The 21,948-nt window shown below is 46.6% G+C and overlaps 1 protein-coding gene across 1 annotated transcript; it reads right to left on the reverse strand.

The window, feature by feature from the left end:
- Positions 1-296: 296 nt before the first annotated feature.
- On the reverse strand, positions 297-21,566 carry MMD (monocyte to macrophage differentiation associated). The gene is made up of 7 exons (XM_008147746.3): positions 21,301-21,566; positions 14,324-14,405; positions 12,558-12,718; positions 10,001-10,075; positions 8,079-8,180; positions 5,824-5,893; positions 297-2,170 (listed from the first exon to the last, which is right to left on the reverse strand). Exons 1-7 carry the CDS (start codon positions 21,324-21,326, stop codon positions 1,970-1,972), a joined length of 717 nt encoding a protein of 238 aa, XP_008145968.1. The 5' UTR covers positions 21,327-21,566; the 3' UTR covers positions 297-1,969.
- Positions 21,567-21,948: the final 382 nt, after the last annotated feature.

The following is a 21,948-nucleotide window of genomic DNA, read 5'->3' on the forward strand; positions in this document are numbered from 1 at the left end:
TATTGTATGAGCTAAGCCGAAAGGCCGTTCAAGGTCCATCGTTTATGAAACTGACACTCTTGGGTCCTGACTAGTGTATTTTAAACGGAGAACGTGTGTTGATTAACGTTGGAGCTGGCGCTGGCATTCCAATTGGTAGAAAGTGGACTAGAAAGTGCTAGAGGACAGGGCGCATTTGTTTTTCCTCCCACCATGACTTTTCAGAAAAAGGCTGGTACGTGGATTACAAATCCAGACAAGCTCAGGTTCTCAAAAATGCACGCTCATGTTCGGTCATCCAGCTTAGAGACGGCGGAACACATCCAAGTAACAATTTTATTCTGGTCTACAGCACACGTTTTTACATACATTTTAGTGGTTTTGACAGTGTTACAGTTGGGCAAACTTTAAATGAATCCACAGAAGTTAATATATTAAAATAAAATATACACAATAGCACAGCAGGCATCCGGATGTTGAGACTCATGCAGGTGGGGTGACGACGGAGGACCTTGCCTATGTAAGAGTCACCAGCGATGATCAGTTCTTCTGTCCCTCATCCCCGTATAATTCACCGAAATCGGAGAATTCTTAACACACACACACACACACACACACACACACACACACACAAAATAAACTCTCTTTGAAAGCCGTGTCAGTACAAAACTTCAATAGAAGCCTAAATGTCTCATCCAACCAACAGTTCCACTGACCAAACCTGTTACTAGGACACGGTCACTGCCTGATCCCAAGGCAAGGCTGTCTCATTCATTAACACACCAAAAGGAGATTAATCAACGAAGCAGCTAATGTGTTAATCTTAATATAAGACACTGAGGGGAAACCAAAGGTAATATATTAAATACCACTCCATTAAGCCAGGATATAACCCATGGACTACAGATCCATGCTTTCAATACTTTTCTACCTGAAAGGGAAAAAAGTGTATGGGGAGACAGAGAAAAAAGGCAGAAATGTGAACGTATGCATCTAATTCCACAGTTTAAAAATGAGCATCCAGCTGATAACACAGAGCTAGGTGACAATGACTTAACCGTCGGGCACCGGAGGCAACGCCACTGTGGACGGTAATCCCTAACGCTCCTCGGGCGTTTCAGCGGGTGGCCAACCACCGGCAGGAGAGCACAGGCCGAGGAGGACCCTGAAGAGAACAGGGCAAAGGCGCAGAGAAAAAGGTGCCTCTTTTGGAAAAGTTAATGGGATATCAAAATACTTCTTCATCATTAGTGAACCAAACTAGGTCAAGGATGTGGCCCAAAGCAGCCCGGAACTCGGAGTCAGCGGTTGGCAGAAAACGTCTGGAAAACTGCGGTTTTTAAAAAATTGGCAATTTCTCAGGCCCCGTGAAACCATCAGAAGAGGCACAACGTTGGTTCGCATGTGGAATGTGTGGACGGCTTGCTGCCAGAATGCACATGGGCGCGGACCCGCAGAGATGCGAGTCCATGGAACGTTTTTCTTAAAAAAATGTACCAAAAAGCGAAGTTACTGTTTAAAAAAGAACCATGTTGTGTCGGGATGAAACATGGTGAAAGTAGTGTAAGTTTTGCCCATGATTCTGTACACAGCTGAGGGGAAAGGGGTAGAAACGAGTTTCTCTTCCAAAGGAAGCTCTGCTGTTGCACTGACTTCGACAACCCGGCCCGGTGATTTAGAAAAACCCACGTAGTAAAGTCTGTAAAATCAAAATACAAAATTCTGGTTTGTAAACATCAGTTGGCCAAGTCTATCCAGAGTCCTGCGTGACAGTGGAATGGAATGAATAATTAATTCACTACCTTAACGGATTCGTTCTGGAACATTCCAGAACACAGCATTGATACTTTCACAGTAATTATAGTCAGACTATATAAAGAAAGTCAGTGCAGTTGTCTTTTTCCTCCTCCCGTGCAATACGCAGCTCTTGCCCCCTCTCCCCAGTGCCATCGCTGAAATAATACTGGCGGGGACACCTGGTGCAGACCAGTCATAAGTGGCGCACGAAGTCTGTGGGGCTCCGGTACAGATACTTCCAGATGGCGTAGTAATGCACGGCGGCTGCCGTGGCCACAAACAGGTGCCAGATGGCATGGGCGAAGGGGATGATGCCGTCGCTCTTGAAGAAGACCACGCCCAGGCAGTAAATCAGGCCCCCACAGGCGAGCTCGTGAAGTCCCTCCGTGTTGTTCTGTCGGCGGAGGAAGCAGAGGGAAAGGTGTTGATGTTACCGAGGTGACAGGCCACAGAGGGTAACTGCAGCCCCCCTCAGCCTCCTGATTCTCTAGCCCAGTGGTCGGCAAACTCATTATTCAACAGAGCCAAATATCAACGGTACAACGATTGACATTTCTTTTGAGAGCCAAATTTTTTAAACTTAAACTATATAGGTAGGTACATTGTTATTCACTTAATTAGGGTACTCCGAAGCTGGCCTTTGCTAAAAACTCAAGGGGCCAAAGAGCCGCATGTGGCTCGCGAGCCGCAGTTTGCCGACCACTGCTCTAGACAATGAAGTAGCTCTGCACAGACAGCGTCCCGGTCTGTAAATTGACTCTCTCGACATCGACCTGGATCACCTGTCTTGACCCAACCCAGCAGTCAGGTCACGGGTCCCATAGTGCAGAGTAGCACATTCTGCTCACTTGGGGGTTGGGGGGGAGGGTGTCTCTGCAGACGGCAACCGCATCCAGACATGGCAGTTCATTTTACTTATTAAAGTTGTTATTGATTTTTAGAGAGAGAAGAAGGGAGCGGGAGAGAGCAAAACATCGATGTGAAACATTGCCTCCCGCATGCCGCCCCCTGGGGATCGAGCCCTCAGCCCAGGCATGTGCCCTGACGGAACTGAACCGGCAACCTTTCGGTTTACAGGACGCTGCCAAACCAACTGAGCCACACCGCCTAGGGCACAGCAGTTCATTTTAATATAGAACAATCCTTGGCTTTCCTCTTCCCCTTTAAAAGCCTTCCTCCTACTAAGGCGCCCAGGCCACTCCATTTGTCACCTACGTCTCGCCCGAGTTTTCACTTCCCGCTGTCCTCAAGCCCTGCGCTACACTGATTGCTTTCCTGAGACTTTCCGTGCCTGTCTGAGTTTACGACTTCCTTATGGCTGACCCAGGAAAGTCATAACTAGAAGTGACCTCAGAGGCCGGGGATCATATAGTACAACACACTGTCTAACCTAGATGTGGCCAGGCCTTTTTGTCTTGGAGCCTGGGCGATTCCTAGCTTGGCAGGAAGTAAACAGGCATGTATGATCTAGCACAAAAAGGAGAAACTTTAGGCTGCTCTTGGTTTTCAAAGTCCTAGGCCCAGTTTCAAGATTAAACTGGGTTGTATGAATGAGAACAGAGCGAGGCTTAGGAAGTTGACAAAACAGCTCAATCCCCTGGATTCCCGGGGACCAGAACAGAAAGGTCTTGGGTTCTGCAGGATAGGTGGAAACCTCACCAGATGGTGGCAAGGCCTTGGAAGGGGACGGGCGTGTGGGTGGCTGAGAGGCCTGGCGCTGACAGCTGTGGCCTTTAAGCCTTGCAGCAGGTCCTGGGGCCAGTCGAGCAGGGAGCATAGGCAAGTTCTAATGCAGCCGCCTACTTGAACAGCCCACGGGCCCAGGCCAAAGCAATGGCAGCACCAGATGGCCATGCCCTAAGAACCAGGCTTTGCTAAATGTCCTCTCAAAATAAACATTTTATCAGAGGTATCACTTTATTCCAGAATATTCTACTATAAGCTCCTTATCTTTAACATGAAAACACACAGAAATAAGGAAACCAGAAAGAGAATGAAAGAAAAACCAATCACGAAGTAGTAAAGTTTATGTATCTTGGGAATGGCATGCTGTAGAAAACTAGAACTTTTTAAATAAAATTAAATTTTGGGGGGTGACATGGGTTAATAAAATGACATAGGTCTCAAGTGCACAATTCCATAATACAGTGTGTACATATGTCATGCTTGGTTCTAAGTTCTGTGGGGGCAAGCGTGAGGATCATCCTGTGTGGTTATAACATAACCACTTGTAAAAATGCCAATTAAAGATCGAGGCTGATAAAAATACCGGATAAACCTGCTCTGATGACACCCGGGGGAATTGACTTCTCTGGTGGTTGACGACCTGTCTACAGAGACCTTGCTTATTATAGTGTTTGGGTGTCCTCAGTCGCCCTCTAACTCTAGGACCTTCAAGACGTTTTCTCATTTCAGTCCTTCACCTCCCTCCCCTCGCCAGTCCCTGTTGCCTTTAGCAACTAAATTATATACATTCTTGGTGCTAGGGAATTGTTCAAGCCATCATACTCCTCCTATCTCAAAGAGCGTATTTTGTAACATTCTCTTAAGACATACTCTCTGGGGAAAAAAACAACAACAAAAAAAATAGCAAAACTGTAACTAAATCCTAAACTGTTATCAGGTATTTCTGTGATCAGAACTATGTACAGTAAAACTACATTGCTATAATGTGCCTGGCCCTGGCTGGGTAGGTCAGTTGGTTAGAGCGTTGTTTCAATATGCCAAGGTTGTGGGTTCGATCTTGGTCAGGGCACATACAAGAAACAACCGATCCTATATAATAAAAGGCTAATATACAAATCAACCGAACAATGGAATGACCAGTTGCTATGATGTGCACTGATCACCAGGGGGCAGATGCTCAATGCAGGAGCTGCCCCCTGGTGGTCAGTGCACTCCCACAGGGTGAGTGCTGCTCAGCCAGAAGCCCTAAGCCGGGCTCACAGCTGGCAAGCACAGCAGCAGTGGTGGGAGCCTCTCTTGCCTCCGCAGCAGCGCTAAGGATGTCTGACTGCTGGCTTAGGCCTGTGGGGAGTGGGCCTAAGCCAGCAGTCAGACATCCCCCGAGGACTCCTGGACTGTGAGAGGGCGCAGGCCAGGTTGAGGGACTCCCTCCCCCCATCCCAAGTACATGAATGTCGTGCACCGGGCCTCTAGTGAATGCATAAATAAGTGGAACAATAAATTGATGTTTCTTTCTCTCTGTCTCTCCCTCCCTACCTCCCTCCCTCCCTTTTCATTTCCCTTACCCTCTCTTCCTTCCTCTCTCTCCCTAAGAATTAAGAAAAAAATTGTGCCTGTGAGCTCAGGAGTGAAATTATAGGTACAATTCTGACCATGGCAGGCTGAGAAGAGAATTCAAGCGGAACTCATTGTGACTTCCTCAGTTAACACAGAGGCTAGTGCAGAAATGTAGAGGGTAGGACACTGGAGTGCAGAACTAAAGCACAGTAACCAGCTGGATGGGATGGGGAGGTTGTAGGGATCGGGAGGGTGTGATGACATGTGTTTCAAGTTGACAGCTACAGATTTCTCAGTGGTAATTTGGTTTGAAAGGGAGTTCAAAATGAACCAAACGACCTTTTAAGGTCCTTCTAATTCTTAAGATTTAAGAAATCAGTAATTTATATTTTCTTCAGGTAAGGAACTTCAGAAGGTATCCTCTTCCATAGATTTCAGGTTGAGACACTAAGTAATTCAAGCAGAAATACCCACCTTCACACAATCTCACACCTGAGTGGGGTGAAGAGAAGAGTGGGGGTGGGACGAACAGAAAGGTTACCCAAAAGAAACAAACACAGAAGGTTACCATCGGGAAACAAACACACTTAAATGTACAACTTTCCCAAATGATACAGACAGTAGCCAGTACAAATTCCTGGCACTTTGCAATTTATATCTTTTTTTTCATTTGAGTCTCTAGTTAATGAACATATCATAACTTCAGAAAGAAAAGCTGCATATCTTATCTATGGACATGTAAAGAGTCCTAGTGATTTAAAAGAAATAAGGTGAAATAACTAAAATTATGAAGCCATTTCTTACCATTGATGTCACCACCAAGGCTGGAGAGAAGCCCATTGTGAGATAGAAAAAGAGCTCAACCAACTTATACCTGCAGGATGGAACGCAGTTCATTTAATGTGTCTATTCTACAACACTTAGACCATTTCCATATCAGTATTTTCTTTCAAAAAAACAAAAAACAACAATAACAAAAAAAACACAGTAACCTCAACTAATCAAATAAAATGTATTTCCCCAATAGGAGACCAATAGGCCTCTAACGGAAACTCTCTGCTTGAGTAACAGTGAGCTAGCATTTCCTATAGGACTGACAAGGCCTCAGCCTCCACATGCCCCCTGGAAAATGCTTTCCGCCGGAGCAGTTACTATTGAATCCAATCCACCATGCCCGTCCCCTCCCAGTCCCCGAGGGCCTGCCCGCAGTGCCACTGCCACCCATTGCTCTGAGAGACAAAGCATGCAGATGGGCAGAGATGCAGCTTGGGCTGGTTTCTACCAGTGGCAAAGGGAGAGCAGCCCTAAGAAACGAAGGGCGTGTATTTGTGTCTCGTCATTTTGCACCTGCACACAAGAATTCCAGTGTGTAAGGCTCATCATCATATTAGGCTACCGAATGTCATCAGAAATTGTATTGAAACTGCACTTACACATCTGCCTAATCAAACTAGGCCGGAAGCTCCTCAAAGGCAGGGGCCAAATTTATTTTTGTTTGGGTCTGCAGGGCCTAGAACAGGGCCTGGCACCATGGAAGGTAGTCCCCAACACCTGCCAACCCGAATGGCCAAGTAAGACTCGCCTCTCATTCTTAGTGTTTTCTACTCAAAGTCCACCATGAAGGAACCCTATCAGGGAACTGGGGAAGGGGGGTTTGCAGGTTTGGTTTACATTAGGAAGTCTGAAATAGGAGAAAAGATAGTTGTCTTACTTTACTTCCTATTTTATCAAGAATATAAATTAGGTGCCCTGGCCGGTTTGGCTCAGTAAATAGAGTGTCGGCCTGCGGACTGAAGGATCCTGGGTTCGATTCCAGCCAAGGGCACATGCCCAGGCTATGGGCTCGATCCCTAGTAGGGGGCATGCAAGAGGCAGCCGATCAATGATTCTTTCTCATCATTTATGTTTCTCTCTCTCTCTCTCTCTCTCTCGATCTCTCTCTCTCTCTCTTTCTCTCTCTGTCTCTTCCTCTCTGAAACCAATAAAAATATATTTAAAAATATACAGCATCTCTGGAGACCAAATATACATTAAAAAAAAGACTATAAATTAGGGATTTGAGTCCAAGAAACAAACTGTTTCCATGGATTTATATATACAGCATAATACCACTCAGAATTGCTAATTCTGGGGGACAATGCATTTACAGGAATTTCAGAGTTGGAGAGAAGCTAGCAAAAACTACCATTGTCTTCTGAAAAGGGAAAGTATTTTAATGCTTTGTGGTAAATAGAAATTATGCTGAGCTCTGAGAACCATTCTGCCAGCCACAATAGATAAAGAATTTAATAAACTGTGTCCAATGACAACCGTTTCTTGGTTGTGAGCTTCTCAAATCCGGGCATATGCAACCATGAAAAGAGCCGTGGCCTAGGAACTAGGACACTGGGGTCCCAGTTGCAGACGAGTCACTAATTAGATGCATGTCCTAAATATTCTCGTTTTTTAAGCATAAAACTGGAATAGATGACTTTGAAGGTCTCCTCTAGAGCGAAGATGCTAAATTTCAATCAACTTTCCTTCTTATATTGCTTAACACTTAGGACTATGGGCTACGAATAATGAATTAATGACATGTGCCCCATGGTTAGGATATAAAGGGTTTAGATGCCCTTCCAAACCCTTCCTTCTCAGGGAATCTAGGTTCCTATCTAGGTAAGTGCTGTGCTGGGCACTTAATATCTATTATCTTCCATCGTCATAGGAACCTTGAAAAGTAGTTCCTTTTCTCCCGTGGTGACTGTAAATCACAGGAGATAAGGCTGGTCTGCTCGTGAGGCCAGTCTTCCCGAGGATGTGAAATGAGGTCCAACTGAGTCTCAATGGCAGTCCACCTTGTCCCTCACCTACATCTGGCCACCTGGGCCACTCATTTCTCCCCGCAGCAATCTGCCCACCGACAATGAATACCAAACACGGTTCTGAAGATTTGTTTAAAACAAGATATTTTCTATTTATGTATTTCTACTATTTCGAAGTGCAGAGAGAGCAAATTGCGGTGGAGATAAAACTTAGGCGGTTACTTTTAAAACAATCAAATATAAATGATTTTCTCTTACTTTTCATGGTAGAGAAATACATAAATGGTTCCTCCAGCTGCCATGAGCCAGATAAACCAACGCATATGAGATGCCAGGGGTCCAAGTTCACGGAGATTTAACCTAAAAATGTAAAATGACAACAAAGAACAGAGGTGATAAATGAAGGGAACTTGCAGAACCCGTGTTGTCCTCCAGTCTTACAGGCAGGAGAGCAAGTTCAGGGCTAAGAGCAGGAAGGAGAGGCACTCACCAGGCGTTTGGGGAAGTTGGGTAACATGAATAACTCAAAGATAAAATTGTCAGCCGACCTTTAAGACTCAGAATTGCTTCCAACGTGGTTTAGGAACAGAACTTACTAAAAGGAGATATGTAGGAGTCCCAGCACACCTGGTAGGCCCTAATAAGGCAGGCTGCTGTGAATTCTGCTTGCCTTCCTGTTCTGAGGATGTATTTGAGAGCAGATTACTTACAAAGCTTAACAGGAACCCTGAACAAAATCCTGAACAGGGATCACATAACCGCAGCAGATACCTAACACTCAGACCTAGCGTCTCCACTATCAGTCTCTCTTCCAAGAGAGAACATGAGAAGAATTCCCCTGACATATATTATAGAAGACATTTATTAGAATTGTACCGTGGGCTCTTGTGAGGCCTGGATGTTAAAATGCTGCAAATACATTTGTACTAATTTCCTATTAAGGATATGAGGGGGAAAAAACCAACGTTCTGATTGGCTAGTACAGTGGTCGGGCAAACTGCGCCTCGCGAGCCACATGCGGCTCTTTGGCCCCTTGAGTGTGGCTCTTCCACAAAATACCACAGCCTGGGCGAGTCTATTTTGAAGAAGTGGCATTAGAAGAAGTTTAAGTTTTAAAAATTTGGCTCTCAAAAGAAATTTCAATCATTGTACTGTTGATATTTGGCTCTGTTGACTAATGAGTTTGCCAACCACTGGGCTAATACTATAAAATTAATAGTTCCAAATGGAAAAAGTATCACCCATGTATCAAAGATGACATGTGAACAACTGTCTACTGTAAAGATGTGATTCCTCCGCCTACACTTAAAATTGTCACGAACTTACGTTAAATTGATGTGTACTTCACAACAGCCTTTAAGGGTTCTCTCTCCGATATAATGCAGACCTGTAATTTAGTAACAGGTGCTGGAGAGAGAGAGTACTTCCTTTGTCCTCCAGTAGATAATTAGGTTTCTCTTGCATGATGGATGCTGCATGAGCCAGAGTCTAGAGGCCGGCTGTTTCTAATGACTGCTGTAGTCGATGGCATGATGTGAATTTCTGAGTGTTTAAAACTGGACCACGTCTTGATAGGGAAAACGAATGTTTCTTTACAGTTTTCAAAGCAAAAAAGATTCTATCTGATCTCTATACCAAAAGGGCAGGAAGATCAAGGAAAGGGATCAGAGTACAAGATATTTTAAATAGCTAATGCATTTGGCTAGTTCTCTTACTCATACAGACGAAGAAATGCATTCCATATACGGTAGCTACTGTGCTGTGAAGTACTGAAGACAAACAGTATATATTTCAAAACTGAGCTTGTTTTCCTACATATTTATAGCATTTCCACTTAATTAGATGTCTAAGTATTCTGAACAGCAGTAGAGGTATAAAAGAATAGAGAAGGCAAACGAAATGAGGGTGCTACTTATACCCAAGTTCACAACACTTCTCTTTAATGATCCAGTGCCAGACATATATTCTGAACATCAGCAGCTTTCCCCCCTTAAAATCTGCAATCTGACCCAAGTACATCAAGATGGAAAAATAACGCATGTATGTGTGTGTGTGTTGGGGGCAGAAGGGTGGGGTATATGCATGGGGGCCGGACATAGGGACAGGAAGAAGGGAAGAAAGGACTGGGCAATTCTATCATAAAAACACGATTCTTCAAAAATAGAAAGACTGTATCTTACCATGGCGCGTAGGACGCAGCAATGAAGAAATAGATGACCATTCTATCACACATGTGGAAACATTGCTCCACTGTCCTAATGGGAGAGAACACCAAGTTAGTTCCCAGGAAATGTTCAGACTGGAAGTGTGGGTTATCACTCCCGTCCAGAAGATCCTAATTTAAAAGGGCTAGAAGATGGGGGTGGAGCGTGGAGGGAAAGAGGGTTATTTCTTTTTTAACTCCTTGGATGACTATGATTCCTAGCCAGGTTCGGCCTTTCTAATTTTGCTTTCTAGATCAGCGATTTTCAACTAGTGTGCCACAAGAATTTTTAAAACGGGCAACAGCTGACTATTTAGTCAGGAGCACTGACCTCTTTTCCCTTAGATTGTCAAATAAAAAAATGACAACAGCCAACTACAACAATAGCTGTCTGGTGTGAATGAATCAAAACTATAACTACTCTATGTCCGATTGGCAAAAAAATATGTTCGTTGGTGTGCCACAGAATTTTAGTAATTAGTTTATGTGTGCCGTGAGATGGAAAAAGGTTAAAAATCGCTGCTCTAGATTGTTATGCACCATCACAGCAGGTAAAGTCAGACCTGAAATTTTATTCAAGATCCTCCACCCACCTCTCTGACCCTCACTCTGCTCACATGTAAGATAGAAATAATAGCATCTCTATCAAGTCTGCCTGAGCATTAAATGAGATAATGTAGCCATATGTTTAGCACAGCATCCAGCACATAGTAGGTACTCAATGAATGAGAATTCCCTTCCCTCTTTTACTTAAACTAAGATTGCACTTGAATATTTTTAAAAAATTAAGGCAGAGCAGAAATGCCCACGTGGGTTACAATTCTAGCCGTGCTATTGTGCGGTTCAAGAGAGTCTGGTTTCTGCTGCACCTTCCTCTCCAGCCCCTGGCAGGGAGGCCCTGCCTACTGAACTATGGCATCTACAACTCTTTATTGATTCAGAAATCCAGACATCAGAGCCAAGTCAGCTGAGGCAACCACAGGCGCGGGGCTTGCCAAGAAGATAATGAAGTGCTCTGGCCTCTGGCTCTGTGACGGTGTGTCCTGAGCAGCCAGCTCAGGTACTGCCGATGCCTCCTGCGAGTGCGTCTATGGCTCCCTCGGGATTCAGTGCGGTGGTTTTATTTTTAAGCCCGGCGAGCTGTCACCTTACAGGCAAGGTAGCAGACTGTATGCTGCCAGCAACATTGTGAAGGATGGGGTGAAAAGCACCTCAGGACTAGGAGTCAGAAGCCCTGGGATGATCGGATTCTGCAGGTATCGCTGACTCGGGCCAGTCAGGCCACATCTCTGAGCCTCAGTTTCCCCAGGTGAAAATTAACGGGTTTGGATTAGAGGATCCCTCAGGATCCATCCAACTGTAAAACTCTATGACTTCTGTGATTCCACATGCAAGGAAACCAATAATATGTCATCACCCCCAGTCCTGCTCTTAAAGAAAGCATGTCTTTTTAATATTGGGTTGTTTGAACAGTTTGAGATATTTTTGGACATTCTGTAAAACAAAAAGATATGTTCTGATATTATTTTAAGTCACTCTTAAGCCTGCTCTGAATTCTCCTTTTTTGGAGAAGAAATTTGCCCTTTGGGTTGTGCAGAATCTATTTCACAAGCAACTAAATGGTGTGCCCCTCCCTTTGCGGCCCCCCCCCCCCCAATTAGTCCTTCGCTCAGAGGGGGATGCTTCCACGTCCTTCTCATTGAGAGGCTCGGGGCCAGAGTGTTTTTGAAAAGTGCCTGACGGCGAATACTAGCAAAACACAGGAACTGTGTTTGAACCCATACACACACAGGACCTAATTCGAAGCTGAACTTTGCAGGACAGTGACCCCAAGCTGCCGTGTACCGCCTGGCATCTCACAGTCCCAGAGTCCTTTTCACTTCCACTCGCACTATCTCATTCAGCTACCACAATAACCCGGTGAGGAAGGCAGTTATCCTCATTTTAGTGATGGAGAAACGGGGGCTCCGTGAGATCCAGTGGCATCTGCAAGGCTAACCTGGCAGGGCTGGGGCTCACTGCCAGCCACAGCCTCCCAGTTCAGTGCACGCGGTCACTGCCCCGCGGCCGCAGCGCCTTAGTGTGCTTGCGGCACTGGCAAATGGGTCTCGGGGTTTTTGTTGTTCGGTCCCGGGGAAGCAGTGCCATTTTGTTGGTTTCTGAGCAAAGGCCCGCTTTGCTAGACACACATGAGGGTCCTCAAACCTGTCCAATCCATAGGAAGCTTCCTAAGTAATGGGATAGCATTCAAGTCTGCAAGGCAGGCCCTAGCCGGTTTGGCTCAGTGGATAGAGCATTGGCCTGTGGACTGGAGGGTCCTGGGTTTGATTCCGGTCAAGGGCACATGCCTGGGTTGCGAGCTCAATCCCCAGTAGTGGGCATGCAGGAGGCAGCCAATCAGTGATTCTCTCTCATCATTGATGTTTCTGTCTCTCTCTCCCTTTCCCTACCTCTCTGGAATCGATAAAAATATATTTTTAAAATAATAATAATAACAAAGTCTGCAAGGCAGGAGAATGTCTGCTCCACTGTACCTTAGGTGGCTCTTTTTCCATGACACCATGTGAAACACTGTGGAGACGATGAAGAGGGCGCAGAGGCCCATGCCATAAATCCATGCTGTTATCTTCTCCCAGCAGTCGTCAGACAGCCGATGGAGGAGGGCGCTGCCCACGATGGCCGGGACAATGAGGAACTGAGGGAGGGGCACAGCAAAGTGAATATCCCGGCTCTTACCGAACTGAGACCGTGTTACAAATACGTAGGATTACCAGGGATAACTTTTTCTTTTTTAATAAGGGAAAGTTTATTTAGAAGAAATGGGCTCAGGAAATAAGTTACAGAGGCAAAAGAAGGGCCCTTGGAGCTCAGGGGAAGGAGAGAGGCGAGGAAACGGACCCGGAGGACAGGAGTGGGAGAAAGGCACGGGCATGCTCCATAGAGCGCGCGGCTACCCCTCGGAACATACCAGGGTAATTTTAGAAAGGTCGCTTTAGAACAAACATTTGCCTTTCTTGGGTAATCGTCAGGAGAGCCGGATGAGGTAGCCAGTTGTACTGGAAACAGGTCCTGCTATTCAGAGCCCAGGAATTGTACACAACTCAGCTTCAAACGAATTTTAATCTAATGGCACGTGTATGTCGCCTACATAGTGTACTAGCACTGCATAAATTACACTCCTCACTAAAGGACTAAATTGGTCTCCTTTTCTATTGCTTGTCTTCAGACTAGATACCATTTTTCCTCTAAAGCCTCACTAAATGTGACTTTCAAAGGGAATAATGAAACCACAGAAAAAGGGAAATGTATAATGACACAAGAAAAAGGCCAATGATAGGACATTAATAGAAAAACTATGAAAATACATACATATTCACAAACACTACACCTAAAAGGAATAAATGCACCAAAGCATTCATTTATTTCTGGGTAGTTTTCTTTTCCTTCTACATTTTTCAGTGTTTTCTAAGTTTCTTATACTGAGCATGTTTTGCTTTTATAAGAAAGAAAGAAAATTAAGAATTTAGAAATCAAATTAGCTCCTTCTTCAATAAGAAATAACATTTGTGCCCTGGCCAGTGTGGCTCAGTTGGTTGGGTGTCATCCAGTGCCTCACAAGGTTGATGGTTCAATTCCTGGTTGGGGCACATGCCCGGAGTTGCAGGCTTGGTCCCCGGTAGGGGGGTGTGCAGGAGGCAGCCAATCAATGTTCCACTCTCATATTGATGTTTCTCTTTCTCTCTCCCTCTCCCTTCCCTTCTCTCTAAAAATCAATAATATATATATATATATATATATATATATATATATATATATATATATATATTTTTTTTTTTTTTAAAGAAATATAGTTTGTACTGAGGAGCATAGCCACTGTGGTAACAGGGAAGGTGTGGCTACCAGTTTCAGGGGATCATTTAGAAATAAAAAGCACCTTTATCAACCAATGGTGAGCTCTCCTTGCCAAATGAATACAGCTGACTATCCTGAAAAGGCGATGCATTTCACTCCAGGGTGACAGTCTTCACAAATCGTTTTCTTGTGACTAGGGTGCTTACTATTATTCTTTTTAAAGACCTTCTCAGAGGAAGCAAGTCCAGGATGGACAGAGGAGACTGTAGGTCAGAGCTCTGGACATGCTCACAGTTTCTGGTGACAGGACCCCGCACTGATACTCTGGGAGATAAGGTCACAGGGATGGGTAAATCCAACTAATGGGGTGGAAGTTACTAGAGTGAACTGCCCCTGCCTCCCTGCAAAGCCTTTTGGGAGGATGAAAAGGCAGGAAACGCATACTCACTGCATGTGTGTAACAGTTAGCAGCATGTTCATAGCAAGTGGGTTTGTAGCGGCCATTGGCTGGGGCCCGGTGGTTCATGAACCTGCAGAAACAGAGAGACATCACGTGAGAACAGCTCAAAGGGTGTGAAAAGCAGTGGGGAGCCTGCCAATGGCTGTTTGGTCTATTCTAAACAAAGAGGCGACTGCTGGAAACACCTAGTTATAGTTACGGGAACAAAACCAAAGCCACTGAGCAGGTGTAAACTGAGCCCACAGCAATGATCCTACAGCCAATGCCCTAGTTGATTCTCTCAGGTCATTCAAAAGAAAAGCCTACCAACCCAAAGCAAACAGAAGCCATATCCACTCCCTTCAACTGGTACCTCTCACACTAAAAAAAAAAGGCACAACCAAATCTTAACCGTTAACAGAAAGCAAACCAAGGGGATTTCCCTAAACTCTGCAAAGTCCAGTAATGGCCATGAAATGAAAAGGGACACGATGCATTTGAAAGGTTTCTATTTTTGCTCTCAGAATTTAGAAAGCTTTATACATGCAGATCTTTAAACCCTACATCCCATGATCAGCCGGCCTGTCCAACTAGTTTCTCTCTGTTGCATTATCTGTTCTGGCAGCAGATAATAAATAAATGGCACCTGGCTGCCTCTGGGCCACCTAAGCAAGAGGTACATCTTCACCGGCACCCTTCCTGAATTAGAGGAGTTTGCTTCAAAATCCAAATAGATGACTCGTAGCTGAAACGCTGGCTCTAACATTCAAATATACACACAAATGGACGTACCTAAATATCAAAATCTGTGCCACACAGACCCATACCCCATACTTCCCTTGAGGCTCACTTTGTGGCAAGCACCAACGCGGTGACAAGCATGACCATGGCAGAGCCTGGAGAGACCCACAGCATTCTTCCACTTCATTGTGTAGGTGAGGGTCCCCCAAACCCCGCCCACACCCATGCCCAAAGGGGTTCTGGCTTAGTCTGTCTGTCCTCTGGGAAAAGGGAGATGTACACTCAGGAATAGAAAGCAGCTGCCTGAACGAGATGCAGAGAAGCAAATGGAGGTCAAGGAACCCGGCAGCCTTCAGGTCTCAGGCCCCGCTGCATTCCTGTGCTCGGAGCCTGCGAAGCATCAGCAGGCTTTGCACAATAAACTAGCTTTGTGCTTGAGCTAGTTTTGGGGGAGGGGAGGGTGGACTTGGTTACTAGGTTTTGCCACTAGGCACTCTGACTAGTCACACCTTAGTAATGAACACACTGGAAAATGGTACCTGGCTGAACCAAAGGGCAGAGCCAGGCGGCCAAAAATAGGCCAAAACACATGGTCAAGCCATTCCAAACAGTGTCCTGTTTATGAACAAAAGACTGGCACGTTCTCCCTGAATTAGGAGGGGCCATTGTCCTTGGAGCAACTAAACAAAAATACAATGGCAGTCCCTAGTGACCCCACATAGAGTTCAAAGGGAAAATCCACGGGGGAATGAATTTGGGAGCGTGAAGGCCCTCCAAGGGGTTAGCTACCTGACGTGTGTGTAAAGACATACTCATCGAATGGAATTCACCAGATGGCTTGGAAACCGCGTAAGGGAGACATGCAGTTAGCAGCTCCAGAATGGATCCAAGCGATGCTCACACATAAATAAATCTTTTCTCCCCTGATGATCCTTTAAATAATTTTACTAATTTCCTAAGGGACGGGAGTGTTGCTACCCAGCTCTTATTTGTAAAAAGGAAAATAATGACACTCTTGAGACGAACACTTTCTCAGTGTCCCCAGCATTCAAGGATCTGCCACATCATTTCCCTGAGACATAACAACAGAGCTACAAGCCCCATGCCCTGGGAGGAGTTGTAAAGGGTAAAGAGCAAGGCTCCAGGTGGATGGCAGAGGCCAGAGTAAAAATGGGAGTGCTCCGTGGAGGGCGCAGTAAGTAGGGTTTGTCTACCCACCAATAGCTGCAGACTAAAATAGCAATTTTTATCTCTGGCAGCCCAATCTAAAAATAGTCAGACCATTACACAGCAACCCGGATAGACTTCCACATTTTCTGCTAAAAGCAAAGAAGCTGGGTGGCCATGTTTGTCACAGCTCAGTCCCTGCCCACCTGGGATCACTCAGGTTAAAAATAAACTCAGCAGTTGTGGACCTCAGGTAGGTTCTGTTACGGACAGAGCCAACATTGGGCAGTGGGCACAGGTAGGAGAAACTGCTAAGAGCAGATCACAGTCTGGGGCTCAGTGGCACAGAGAGCACAATTGTTTAGATGGGAAATGTACAGCGCCATTCTTCCGTTTCTCCCTGATCTGCCAGGGCACAATCTTGCCTGCTTAAGAAATCACTCCCAAGACCCAAATGATGTAAAATGCCAATCAACTCCCACACACTGAGCAATCAATCCATGTGTCTCTCCCACCTGGATGTTTCTGTCTGTCTCTCTCCCTCCCTTCCACTCTCTCTAAAAATCTCCCTAAAAATGGGGCACAGCTGGCATGACTCAGTGGTTGAGTGTCGACCTATGAACCAGGAGGTCATGGTTCGATTCCTGGTCAGGGCACATGCCTGAGTTGTGGGTGCGATCCCCAGTGTGGGGCATGCAGCAAGCAGCCAACCAATGATTCTTATCATTGATGTTTCTCTATCTCTCCCTCTCCCTTCCTCTCTGAAATCAATAAAAAGATGTATTTTTAAAAATTAATGGAAAAAAATACCCTCATGTGAGGGTTAACATAATACTAATACTACTACTAATATCACTTCAGACCCCCGCCACCAGAGCCCTCATCACATTTAGTAAGATTTTTAAAATGTGTTTGTTATGTCATCTCTCAACACTGTAATGTGAATTCCATGAAGGCCATCTTGTCCACCATTTCACTTCCAATCCCAAGCACAAGGCCCAGTTTACTGCTGGAGCTTAATAAATAGGTGCTGAATGAATGAATAGAAAGACAGACATTGCAGCTGAACTGCTTTATCTTAGCGGAGCGCTATCCCACTGTTACTGGTTTCACTGGGAATGCAGCAGGTTCTGTATGTAACGAAGAGAAACAGACTCTCTCGGAGCCAAAAGAACTCTGAATGTTACGTAAAGAAAATTCTTAAAGGCCCAGACCATGGACATTCCAAGGACTCGTTCAACATCACTTGATGGGGCAACATGAGCCGGCCGCTGAGCACAGTAAATTATGAGTTCCCCGTTATGAATGAGCGTATTGCCAGAGGTGGTGGCAGTGGCAGGGGACATGTAACTTAATTATTAAATAAGGGAGAAGGCATATACAAGGACACTACCCATGCCTATGATTCAATGCTCTGAGAACATGTGCAAAAAGGCAACGGCAATCCTGGAAGATTTCCTGATGCTTTAGAATAAGGTGTTTTGCCTCGTATTCCATTTGAGTGGTCCCAAGGCTGGGGCTGAGGAAAGGAGCATCCTTTCTCTTGGCTTTTTGGTTGCAAGGCTGGAGAAAGGCGTATGCACCCACAAGATACAGGAGGAGCTACTGTGGGTCCTAGGCCTCTACACTGAGCACATAGATGTTGCAGTGTGTGCAGTGAGACAGACGCGGTGAGCTGGCAGCATGGGTGATAAAAGGGACAAGAAATTGAACCTTTGGATCTGCCCATTCCCTAGCTGTGTGACTAGGCCAAGTTCCCTTTTATTCTTGAACCCCATCTGTTCTTCTGGGCAATGAGTATAAAATTTGTCTTCCAGGGTTATAGTTGAGGATTCGAGGAATAATATACGGGGTGAGCAGAAGTGGGTTTAGAGTTGTTTGTATGGAAAAAGACATACAGGTTATGATTATTACAAATAGCTTTATTAAGTAAAAAAAAAAAGTCACAACTCTAAGTCTACTTTTGCCCACCCCCTGTACAAATACCCAGCCACTACCTGGCAAAGGTTGGCACTCACTGTTAGCAGTTATTCTAATCAGTCAGAGATGCTGGGAAAGGGAGAGAATGATGGGAGAAAGGGAGGGGAATGTAGGAGGGGGAGGACTCAAATGTACAAGTGATAAAGCAAAAGAGATAAAATATGCCACGTCCCAGAGGAATCTTCCATGTCAGAACCTTTCCTATCGTAAGCCATGCGTGCATAAAGCCCTCACTTCGGACAGCGGGCTAAGCTTCCTCCCAGGCCTCCTCCACAGAAATGGCAGAACGCTGGAAGCTGATCCGAAGCTACAATGACCGCCAAGTTTCCATTATGAACAAAACAGCAGGGTGTTCAGGTTTTCTTGTAATTTAGGCAGAGCCACAAGCCATGGCTTAAAGGAAATGTGTTTACTGAGATCAAATGCTCTTCAATTGAGTCCTGATAAATCTATCAGGAGGAGCACATGCGTTCAAAGACAGGGTGGCCTTCCCTCTAGTTCCTCTGTAATTTATCTACCGTAACTACCCTGAATGCGCAAAAGATATATAAATGAACATGGCTTTACATGTTAAGAGAACAGTACTCAACATTTCAATGTGTGACCACAAAAGCCAGGACTTTTTGTTGTTATATTACTTGTTACTTTAAAGCTTTATTTCTAAGTTCAAATTGACCCTGAGAAATATCTTTCCATCTAGTCTATAATACAAAAACGAGAAATTATAGGACCACTTAGTGTTCAAAGAAAATCAGGGTAGCCCTGGTCGGATAGCTCAGTTGGTTAGAGTGTCGGCCTAATACACCAAGGTTTCGGGTTCGATCCCCAGTCAGGGCACATGCAAGAATCAACCAATGAGCCCTAACTGGTTTGGCTCAGTGGATAGAGCGTCGGCCTGCGGACTCAAGAGTCCCAGGTTCGACTCCAGTCAAGGGCATGTACCTTGGTTGCGGGCACATCCCCAGTAGGGGGTGTACAGGAGGCAGCTGATCAATGTTTCTCTCTCATCGATGTTTCTAGCTCTCTATCCCCCTCCCTTCCTCTCTGTAAAAAAACAATTAAAAATATTTTTTTTAAAAAAGAATCAACCAATGAATGCATAAATAAGTGAAACAAATCAATGTTTCTCTCTAACAATCAATAAATTTTTAAAAAATAAGAAAATCAGGGCATATCTAGATGTCATCAAGAAAATAACTGTTAAATAGTCACTGATATTATGCAGCCACTGGGAAAATTACAAAGTCTGGGCCACATCAAAAGAAAATGATTGTACGTTTCATTTTTAAATGAATAAAGCAGACCACACAATCACATTACATCTATGATAGATTAGAGTCCAGCAAAAAGAAAATAATTCATTCAGGTGAGATAGATGAATCCTAAAAAAGTGGATTGTTTTTTTTTTTCGCCTCTTAACATTGTTTTAATGTTTGTGCAACCCAGAGTAAAAACCAGCTCTTTTCTTTCTTTCTAGAGTAGAATTCAAAGGATAGGAAAGGAAACTCTTAATCAAATAAGGAAGGGGAATTTCAGAGAATATTGCCACTGTTCTCTGCAAACAGGAAGAGCACAGACGTGCAGAAGTAAAACCAAATCAAACAAACCCCATGCACAGGGCTTCAGCCATCATGCCTGAGCCCAGGTTACATTCTCCCTGAAAAAGCCCCCCTGTCTTCATTCCTGACGTCAGGGTCTAAAGCCAGAACATCATGGTTCCTTTTCGCCTTTACCAGCACCCGATAAGATGTTCCCACTGGGGGAACAGTGCCAGGCATTCAACACCCTGAGGGACATTCAGAAGTGAATCCAAGTCTTCCAACTGATTGTCCTTCTGATAGCACAGGCCACCACAACGCTTCCCACGCATATTTTGGCTTCCATAGCGGTGGGACTGGGGGAGGAATGAGATCAGCATAATGGGTGAGTGGGCACTGAGGGATTAGAAAATCGGAAAGAAAACAAATGCACTTAAAAATGTTTAAAAGCAAAGGTTCGTGCCTAAAACCTCCACCATAGCCTCCTGGGAAGATTCCATGCCTTCCTTTCCTCCTTTCCATTCCCCCCGTCACTGCACACTAAGCTGGCTTGCTGGCTGGTGGTCTGGGAATAGGAACAGCGGCCTGATTCAGACAAAGAGATGGAGAATTACCACAAACGCAGGGGAGGTGAACTTTCACCCACTTAAACGCCGAAGAATTAAAAAAAAAAAAAAAAAAAGCCCAGAGCTTCCTCTGGGAACCACGGGCCAGCCTCCATCCACGGCTGGATGGCAGGGACCCAGAGCCCGGATTAAAGCCACGGTGCCTCCCCCGGCCGGCTGGCCGGCTGGCGTGCTAACCAGCTCTCCAGTCAATGAGCAGCCTGCCATCCTTCCGGTGGCGCGCCTCGGTTCCTCCTCCTCCTTTCCTAACACGGGCGCCCCAACAGCAGCCCTTACCACCACCCGGATGCTAACTTGACCCTTCGCGGTGCCCCGAATAGCACCGCCCGGGGGGGCGCTGAATAAGCCTGAGAACCTTCAAGGCCCCGACAGGGCCAGACAAGCTAAATCAGTGGAGAGTGCCTCAGTTTCCCCGTTGCCAGGGCCGTTTACAAAGCACCGAAAAGGCCCAGCACCCCAGCTCTACGACAGATCTAGCTGCAGGGCGCAGCAGCCACGGGCCCTCCTTCCTCCAGCACCGGGAGTCCCGCGGGCTGTGGGGAAAGGGGTGACGGCCAACGCCAGAGTCTGTGGATCCGGGGGCGGCGCCTGCGATTGGGGTTCGGGTCTCAGAGCAAGCAAGTGCCCCGCCTGGATGGGGACCGGGGGCGGGGGGCGGGGGTCGGTTTGCTAAATCGGATGAGCACCGGGGATCTGGAAACCCGAGGTCCGCAGATCGCGAGGGGGCACCCGGGTCAGGCACCAGGTCCCGGTCCTCGGAGGGAGGGGATCGCCCAGCGGCTGCAGGGCGGGGAATCCCCGGGAGCTGGTCCCCGGCCAAGGCGGATCCACCGAGGGATGGATCCAGGTGGGGAGCCGGGACCCACACGGGAGGAGGTGGATCTGGGGCCCGCGCCTGGCACGGGCGGGGGCGCGGGGGCTCCATCCCTCTCACCTCTGGAATCGGTTCTGGAACCGCATTGATCCTCCGCTCCTCCTCGCGGGCCGGGAGCTCCGTCTCGTCAGCGCCGGCGGCCGGGCGCGCGGCCCTCATGGGCTTGGGTTGCTTCGGAGGCCGCCCGGGTGCACCGCGGACCGCTCGGCGGGGCAGGGCCGGAGTGGGTCAGGCCGGGGTTCGGGACGGAGCCGGGGCCAGACCGGGCGGCTGGGGGCGGGAGGGAGGCCGCTTAAACGGGCCCGGCACCTCCCGCCTCCCGCCTCCCGGGCTTCTCCGCCCCTGAGCCTCCGCGCCCCGCCCCGGAGTCCGGCTCCACCCCCGCCGGCCCCGCCCACCTGCGTGCTCCCTGGGCCGCCGGTGCATCACGGCACCGGGCGGCCAATCAGCGCCCCGAGCGGCGCGGCGGCAACGCTGCCATTCATTTCTGCAGAGCCGGGGCGGAGGGGCGGGGCCTCGCGGCGGAGGGGCGGGGCTGTGAGGGAGGAGCCGGGGCTGGAAGGGCGACACGCTTCTATACAGGGTCTCCTTGGACCGAGAAAATAGAAGAGGCAGAGGGGAAGAGAAAGAGAAGTTATCAAGGAGGAGGTGGGCCAAAAATCTTACCAGCAACTGTGAAGAAAGTAGCAACAAACAAGGACCCCCATC

This window comes from Eptesicus fuscus, chromosome 20 (assembly GCF_027574615.1).
Source record: "Eptesicus fuscus isolate TK198812 chromosome 20, DD_ASM_mEF_20220401, whole genome shotgun sequence".
NCBI lineage: Eukaryota > Metazoa > Chordata > Mammalia > Chiroptera > Vespertilionidae > Eptesicus > Eptesicus fuscus.